This window comes from Quercus robur, chromosome 2 (genome assembly GCF_932294415.1).
Source record: "Quercus robur chromosome 2, dhQueRobu3.1, whole genome shotgun sequence".
Lineage (NCBI taxonomy): Eukaryota > Viridiplantae > Streptophyta > Magnoliopsida > Fagales > Fagaceae > Quercus > Quercus robur.
The window spans coordinates 32,800,587-32,809,661 of record NC_065535.1 but is presented as its reverse complement, the minus strand read 5'-3'; the positions used below and the strand labels follow the sequence as shown (position 1 = coordinate 32,809,661).

The following is a 9,075-nucleotide window of genomic DNA, read 5'->3' as shown; positions in this document are numbered from 1 at the left end:
ACCCTCCACTTGTCGATTATTTGAGCCCCCACTTGAGTGTTTGTCCCATCAGCCATCTTCCCTGACGCTCTGTGAGTTGCGGTAGCCAATGTGGCACTGTTCAGCAGTTTTCTCCACGTAAATGCGGCCAGTAAAGTAGCTGTTGTGCACTTAATGCGGTGGTGTCAGCCTTCTCCTAGATATTTTTAGGTTCTCTTCCTTTTCTCATGTCCACGAAACACGTCTCTGTCATTGAACCTTCTCGGCAGGCCACTTTAATCGTTGGGTTATATTTTTCGAACCATATTCACAAGTCCAAGAAGCATGTACTCCTTGGACAACCACTCGTTCGCTTCACTTATAAGTCTCGGTTTGAGAATGTCTCATTATTAGTAGTTTCTCCTCGGATCCGTTTATCCCCTCAAACAAAGCCTAAGGCCCAATATGTAATCCTGGACCCTTACCCCTACAATAGCCCCTCAAAACCTTGGATTTCTTTTATCCGAGAAGAAGAGCGAGGTTTTGACTTTTAAGAATTAGTGCCATTTGATTTTGTTGCCCACATGTGTGGAAATTCAATTTTATGTGCGTCATGGTTTACCTCTGACGTTTCGCTGCCCACGAAGCATCATTAATTACTCCAGGCGGCGTGTTGTCTCCCAGATCCTGTGGCAAAACTCAGATCCAACGGCTGGGACTCTCCCTAGGAATTTGAGCGGGATAATTCCCTCTCATTTCCCACTCCTATATAAAGCCCTGGGGGTATGCATTCTTCTTTACTTTTCCAATCCTCAAGCTTCCTAGTGATCTCTAGCGCTCTAACTTGCAGAATTTTCTAAACTACAAAACTTTTGAGATCTTTTCTTCAAGATTTCTCCGTAGGTCTTCTTTAAAAGCAAAAGAGATAAACACACTTATTATCGTAAGTTCTTGTTCTTTTATATTCTCCTTTTTAATTTTGGCCATCCTCCTCGGCCTTCTTTTCCTTTTAGAAACTTCTTTCTGAGGTGTTTCCGATCATTCAAATGGGTAGATTTAAGTATTTGGTAGATTCTCCGGCTAGCATGGAAAGCTTTAAGGCTAGGTACCGCATCCCCCCAGGAGTAGGTCTACAGTACTGTCCCCTAGAAGGTGTACTTTTGGATAGAAGCGAGGGTGAGGTTGTCATTCCGATGATCGCCTTTATAAAGGGAGGGATGACACTTCCTATGGGTAGAATAACTAGGGACTATTTGCTGAATCATAGATTATGTCCACATCAATGTGCTCCCAATATGTTTAGGGTCTTAGGTCGTGTGGATGTACTAAACGACCAAATGAACCTCGGTCTCTCATGGCACGATGTTGCCCATCTGTACAAGTGTCATTCCCTTTCAGGAGAATATTACCTCAAATCTTAGTCCGATGAGGTGAGACTGATATCCTGCCTTCCAAAGTCCAACAAAGGCATGAAAGACGATTACCTAGTTGTCTCTGGGGAATGGCACGACGGTCTTCACTGCCCAGGAACACCAGGTGGGGTACCCTAGGATCAGGTTTCTCGGTCGAGACCTTAGTTTTTTAAGCTTTCTCTGTTTACTTTTGATAGTCTGCCTCCTCGGATAATGTTTATCATTGGTCTAACCGTGTTTACCTCCTCGGATGTTTTGCAAATAAAAGGCACGTTTCTCCAAGACTTAGCTTAGTCAACGTCCCCAGGCTCAACTTTCAGTTGAGATCGGAGATATATGTGAGTGAAGACAATCAGCTGTGGGCCGCTCACCTTATCTTAGGTTACGAGCCTTTGTCGCTGTATCTACCTAGACGCAAGCCAGGCGCTGAGAGCTGGCAACCCCCGTCTTGCTCGGATAGACGTTTCAAAGCCAGGGTTCCTTGCATGGCAGGATCTACCTCCCGTGGTATTGCCTGCCCAACTGAATCCTCCGTCGTTTGCAATACTGTTGCAACAAGTTCCTCCTGCAACTATTCAAGTAGCGGAAGGGATAGCCTCCTCTTCACACTTGTCAATTGAGGAGGAGATAGACCAATTCCAGTTTGCTGAGGAGGAGAGAACTCCCGAGAGACCTGTGGAGATTTTGGACTCCGAGATAGAATCCGACAGGCTTTTTATAGCTCATCAGCCGGGTCAGGCTGCTACATTCGTTGAAACAAGCTCCAAAGAAGCTAAGGTTATGGATCTTAAAAAGAGACCGAGCTTAAGGGGTCTAATGGCTAACAGGGGTAAGGGAGCGACTCCTCCTGAAGCTCTAAAGGCCCAAGCTTCTGCCAACCTTCCTCCTTCTCCTCCCGTCGACCAGGGTCCGCGCGTTAATCCGGATCCGAAGAAGAAAATACCTTTACAGGAGTTGGAAGAAGTGGAGATGCCTCCACAGAAGGGCGCAAAACAACAAAGAACAAAAGACCCTCGAGACAAGAGGTCAAAGTCTGTGGAGAGCAGAGACAATGTTGAGACACGTCGTCAACAACGTACGTGGACTCCAGTGGTAGAGATGGACGAGGCTCCTATCCCCTATAAGTCCACTATAAGGGAGTCCAGTAGGGGGCACTCCATGTATCTCGCCCAAGCCTTAGAGCAGCCCCTCCTTCTACCAAAGGACATGGATGCCCTTCGGCGGATGAGGCAGCCTGATTTGTTTATGTCTCTAAAAAGAGACCTCGTAATGGTGAGTGCAGTTTCATGCGCGTCTTAACTTGCTCCCCTTTTATTCACTTGTATTCTTTAGGTGTAATCCTCTTATTGTTTTGTGCAGGTCACTCAGCAAGTCTTCGTGGCCGAAGAGTGTGTTAGGGGCGCCCACAACAAATTTGAGGCCGAGTCAAACCTCCGGTGCGAGGTGGAGAGGGCGCTTGGGTCTGTTAAGGAGAAGAAGAATCAGTTGACCAAGAAGCTCAAAAAATCTGAGCAGTAACGTCAAAGCGCCTTGGCGAGGCTTAAGAACGCCGAGATTCAGGCTGAGGACCAACGCCAGCTTCTTTATACCATGGAGCTGAACTTGGCCACGAAGAAGGCTACAGTTCTAAGCTTGAAGGCCGAGCTGGAAAAGGCTAAGGCAGAGGCCCAGGTGGCCAAGGACGCTGCTCAGGCCGCGAGGACAGCAGCCTATGAATGGGGGATGCTCGAGACAAATCATAGGCTTGCTGAGGAGGTAGCCGAAGTGTGTCGGGACTACTGCACCATGACCTAGAACAAAGCTTTTAACAGTGTAGGGGTTCCGGCAGACTTTGAGCTAAGAAGGGCAGATAGGGTGTTTTTTCCAGAGCTTATTAGAGAGATCCTAACCGATCTTTCCTCAGCCGCTTTACCCTTACCTCCTCCCGAGCATGTTCCTAGCACTCAAGATCTTGCGACTGACATCAGGACCTCTGCCGGAGTGGGTATAGGTAAAGAGGGCCTTCCTTCAACCAGTGGCACTTCATCCAAGGACACCCTGACGATTAAGGACGTGATCTCTCAAGCCAAGGAAGCTGAGAAGCCTAAAAGTGGAGATGCCCGGTCCAAGGCTGCAACTACCAAGGAGGATCCTCATCCAAAGAAAAAGTAGTTGTAGGGTTTTACTTTTCTCTTTTTTTTTTTTTTTTTGTGATTTTGTAGCATGTAATATAACTTTGGGGTTAATGTATGAATCTTTCCCTTTATTCTCCAAATATGTGTTTTTCGTAATTACTCTTTTTTCTTAGAATTCGTTGTTATTGTCGTAGACGAACATAGTGATATATTTAGCAATAAAGAGCTGCCATCTACTTGTGCTAAGGACTAACCCACATACAATGAGCACTTCATTTACGGGGGACATACCTTGTGTTTTGAGTTCTGTTTAGCATTTATAGGAGTGCTCTCGTGTGTCAAGAGTAGTTAATTTCCCCAAAGCCTGTGGTCCGAGGAGCCATCCAAGACTTAGGTTCTGTTTAAAAACCTGTAGTGAGGACAGAGTAGTTAATTTTCCCTAAGCCTGTGGTCCGAAGAGCCATCCAGGATTTAGGTTCTATTTAAAAACTTGTAGTGAGGACAGAGTAGTTAATTTCCCTTAAGCCTGTGGTCCGAGGAGCCATCCTGGACTTAGGTTCTGTTTAAAAACTTGTAGTGAGGACACAGTAGTTAATTTCCCCTAAGCCTGTGGTTCGAGGAGTCATCCAGGACTTAGGTTCTGTTTAAAAACTTGTAGTGATGACATAGTAGTTAATTTCCCCTAATCCTGTGGTCCGAGGAGCTATCCAAGAATTAGGTTCCGTTTAAAAACTTATACTGATTGAAGGGCAGGGAGCATGAGGCCTTCACAAGACAGAAGAATTTGATTGAGAGAAGAAATTTTATTAATAATAGTACATTTTCAGGTTGTTTACATTCCAAGGGCGTGGTATAACACGCTCATCTAAATCTTCTAGAAAATATGCCCCAATGCTAACCACTGAGGTGATGCGATATGACCCTTCCCAATTTGGTCCCAACTTCCCCACGCTGGGTTTTTAGCGTTGCCCAATACTTTCCTCAATACTAAGTCCCCAGGCACTAATGGCCTTAGCTTTACTTTGGCATCAAAACCTTGCTTGAGTTTGTGCTAGTAGTACGCCAGTTGGACCATCGCTTTTTCCCTTCTTTCTTCAATAAGGTCTAAGCTTTTTTCCAACAACCCATCATTGCTACTCGGACAAAATGAGCTGGTTTTTAATGTTGGAAAACCCGTTTCTAGAGGAATAACGGCCACAAGACATGTGGCAGCTCTTCCACCCACCTTCCCTTCACATCATCCAATCTCTTCTTTAGTCCATTCACTATGACCTTATAAACAGCCTTGGCTTGCCCCATTCCCCTGGGGTTAAGTTGGGGTAGAATATCTATTCGTAATCCCCAATTCGCAATAGTACCTCCTAAAGGCCTTACTGTCAAACTGAAGACCATTGTTTGAGATGAGGGAGTGAAAGACCCCAAACTGGGTGACAATGTTCTTCCAGACAAACTTTTTGGCATCCACATCTCTGATATTTGCCAGAGGTTCGACTTCGACCCATTTGGTAAAGTAGTCAGTGTCGATGAGTAGATATCTTTTGCTCCCTGCTGCCCTGGGAAATGGCCCGACGATATCCAAGCCCCACTAAGCAAACGGCCACGGGCTGGACAGTGGATTGAGGGTCCCTCTTGGCTGATGTACGGTTGGTGCGAACAACTGAAACTGGTCACATTTCTTCATATATTCGTGCGCTTCTTTCTGCATGTTTTGCCATCAGTAGCCTTGGGTGATGGCCCTATGGGATAAGGATTTGCCTCTGTATGGATTCCGCAAATTCCTTCGTGCAATTCCTCTAGGATGAGTTTCGAAACCTCAGGGTGTACACAGAGCAAGTATGGTCCAAAAAAGGAGCGCTTATACAGCTTCTGGTCCTCGGATAACCAAAACTGAGAAGCCTTTCTTCATATCTTGTCGACTTCATTCTTCTTTTCGGGTAAAATGTCCTCTTTCAGAAACAGTACCAAGGGGTCCATCCAACTAGGTCCCACTTTGACGTTGTGGACATGGATCATTTCTCTTTTCATCACCAAGGGTTTGTATAAATCTTCCACAAGGACGACTCGAGGTAGACATTGAGCCGAGGAGGTGGCTAATGTGGCCAAAGAGTCAACATGTATGTTTCCACTTCTAGGGACGTGCAGTAAGCTAAAAGAATCGAAATGTGATCGCAAGCATTTAGCTTGGTCTAGGTATTCTTGCATTCTTTCATCTCTTGCTTCTAACTCCCCATTCACTTGGCCTACGACAAGTCTTGAGTCTAAGAACATGTTTACAACTTTTCCACCCAGTTTTTAGACCATGGACATTTCTTCCAGCAGGGCTTCATATTCAGCCTCATTATTCGTGGCTGAGAATCCCAGCCTCAGCGATTTTTCGATGGTAATCCGTTCAGGGGAAACTAAAACTAGCCCCACACCAGAGCCCCTTTGATTCGCTGCGCCATCAACATATACCCTCTAGTAAGAGGGACCTGGTAAAGAGATTGTGCTAACTGATTTTTCATCCATGCCTTGCGCCCATACTTCCTCTTCTAGCGAAGGTTCTGCAAACTCAGCCACTAGATCCGCAAGGACCTGGCCCTTCACAGAGGTACGTGGCATGTACTTAATGTCAAAGGCCCCTAAAATCGTGCCCCACTTAGCAATCCTCCCCGTATAATCAGCACTCCGGAGTATGGATCTGAGTGGGAGTTGGGTTAGAACAATTACTGTATGTGCCTAGAAGTAATGAGGCAGCTTTCGTGTAGCCTAAACCACCGCCAGGATGGCCTTTTCTAGTGGAAGATAGCGAGTCTCAGCTTCATGCAATGATTTGCTTATGTAATAGACTGGGCGTTGTATGCCGTTGTCCGTCCGTATCAGCACTAGACTTATTAAAGGGCCACAGCAATGTAGGCGAACAAGACCTCATCAGCCTCGGGACTTGACATGATTGGTGGCCGAGACAGATACTCCTTAAGTTGTTGGAAGGCCGAAGCGCATTCTTCGGTCCATTCAAATCCCTTCTACTTATTCAACAAGAGGAAAAAAGGCCTACACCTATCCGCCGACCGAGAAATAAAACAGTTTAAAGCAGCAATCATACTAGTAAGCTTTTGGACCTCCTTGGGGTTCCGAGGGGGATGCATGCTGTGGAGAGCCCTGATTTGATCGAGGCTGACCTCGATGCCCCTGTGGGTCACCATATAGCCTAAGAATTTTCCCGATCCTACCCCAAATGAACATTTAGACGCGTTGAGACGCAACTTGTGTCTCCTCAGAATTTCAAAAATGCCACTAAGGTCTCTCACGTATTCGGACACCACTTTGCTCTTTATCACCATGTCATCTATATAGACTTCGATGTTCTTACCCAGCTGCGGCTCAAACATTCTGGTCATCATTCTCTGGTAGGTGGATCCTGCGTTCTTCAAACCAAAAGGCATAACCTTGTAATGGTAGTTTCCAATGGGGGTGACAAAAGCTATCTTTTCTTGGTCGTCTATGGCCAGGGGTATCTAGTGGTATCCTTGAAAGGCATTAAGAAGCTCATTCGAGGGTGTCCAGCGGTCACGTCTACCAACCTGTCTATCTGAGGCATAGGGAATGGATCTTTTGGGCAAGCTTTATTCAAATCCGTGAAGTCTACACAGACTCGCCATTTTCCGCTTTTCTTCTTCACCACTACAGTATTGGCCAGCCACTCAAGGTAAAAAACTTCTTTGATAGCCTCTGTTTTTTTAAGCTTCATCACCTCGTCCCTAACAGCGTCAGCATGCTCTTTCGACGGACGCTCGAGGGGGGGGGGGGTGGGTTACTTCTTGGGGGTAGTGGACAGATTAACGTTTAGGTGGTGGCAAATGAAGTCCGGATCAACCCCCGGGGCCTCATAGGCATCCCATGCAAACACGTCTTCGTTTTCTCTGAGAAAAGCAATTAGCTTTTCTTTTTCTTGAGGGGATAATTCCAAGCTGACCTAAAAGAATTTTTCCGGATCGATGTCCACAGAAACCTTCCTAGATCCTCGCATTTCGCCTCCTCAGATGATCCATCACTGGGCAATGTCGGGGTTGTTGATTGCTATAAACCACTTTTAGTAGAGGCCGAGGGCTCAATGTTGTGTTGGAGTGAAACGGCAGACACCATGCACTGCCTGGCCATGGTCTGGTCCCCCTATAATCTCCTTGACTTGGCCCTCCAACGAGTACTTCACTTTTTGGTGCAGTAGAGAAGAGACAGTCCCTAAGGCATGAAGCCAAGGCCTGGCTACGATGGCTGTGTAAGGCGAATAAGCATCGACTACGATAAAGTCCACCTCCACCACGTCCAAACCTGTTTATATAGGCAGTCTGATCTGGCCCCTTAGAGTGACTGTCTTTCTTTCGAAGCTTACCAGAGGGGAATCATACGCCGTTAAGTCCTCAGGTTTTAAGTCCAGCCCTTTGTATAGGTCAGGGTACATTACTTCCATAACGCTACCCTGATCTATTAGCACTCTTCTCACATCATATCCTCCAATCCTGAGCATGACGACCAGAGCGTCATCATGGGGTTGGATGGTTCCGACCTTATCTTCATCCGAAAAGCCCAGTATGGGTGATGCTATCTTCTTGGCCTTTTTAGACTCTCGATCGCCATGCTCGGTGGGAGGCCGAGATATGAACATTACTCTGGAGGGACAAGAGCCGATCCTTCTCGGGGTGGCAAGAATGACATTTATCGTGCCTATAGGCAGTCTCAAGGAGATGTCCCTCCGCGTCTCAATGTTCGCCTGTCCTTGTCAGCCACTGGAGTGATGTAGGCAGTGACATAATTTTCCCTCTCGGGCTAGTTGGTCCAAGTGGTTCTTTAAGTTTGGGCAGTCCTCTGTGGTATGCCCTGGTTCTTGGTGGTATTGGCAATATAGGTTTTGGTTGCGCTTCATGGGGTCTCCTGCCATTTTATTTGGCCATTTCAAGAATGGCTCATTCTTGATTTTCTCCATAACTTGATGTATCAGATCCCGGAACACAGTGTGAACCACCTGCGCACCGGCAGATCTGGATTGCTCTGTGTAGTCTCTCCTCGGTCGGTTGTTGTTGTTAAATAGGTCTGACCTGAAGTCCCTCCTCTTTTGAGGGACAACCTTTGCTTTACCCTTACCCAACTGCTGGTTCTCTTCAACCCTTTTATGCTTGACGATTTGGTCCATGAGTTGGCATAGGCTGGTGACAGGCTTCCCTGTTAGGGATTTTCTTAAACCATGCTCAGTTGGGAGGCCGCTTTTAAAGGTACTGATAGCGACATCATCATAGTTGCCCTCTATCTCATTGTACATCTCCCAATACCTATTCGAGTAGACCTTTAGGGTCTCTCCCTCTTGCATGGACAAAGACAGGAGGGAATCCAAAGGCCGAGGAACCCTGCTGCTCGTGATGAAGCGAAAGCCAAAAGGCCTGGGTCAGTTGCTTAAAGGAGTCTATGGAGTTTAGCCTGAGGCCATCAAACCACCTCATCCCCATTGGTCCTAGGTTGGACGGAAACACTTTGCATATCAAAGCCTCATCTTTGGAATGGACAGCCATCCTTTAGTTGAATTGGCTCACGTGCTCTACGGGGGGGTTTGCTCAACC

The 9,075-nt window shown here is 46.6% G+C and overlaps 1 protein-coding gene across 1 annotated transcript; it reads right to left on the bottom strand.

The window, feature by feature from the left end:
- Nucleotides 1–8,243: 8,243 nt before the first annotated feature.
- LOC126697756 (uncharacterized) lies at nt 8,244–8,828 on the bottom strand. Its single transcript, XM_050394853.1, has one exon. The coding sequence runs from the start codon at nt 8,826–8,828 to the stop codon at nt 8,244–8,246; it is 585 nt and encodes a 194-aa protein (XP_050250810.1).
- Between the last annotated feature and the right edge of the window lie 247 nt (nt 8,829–9,075).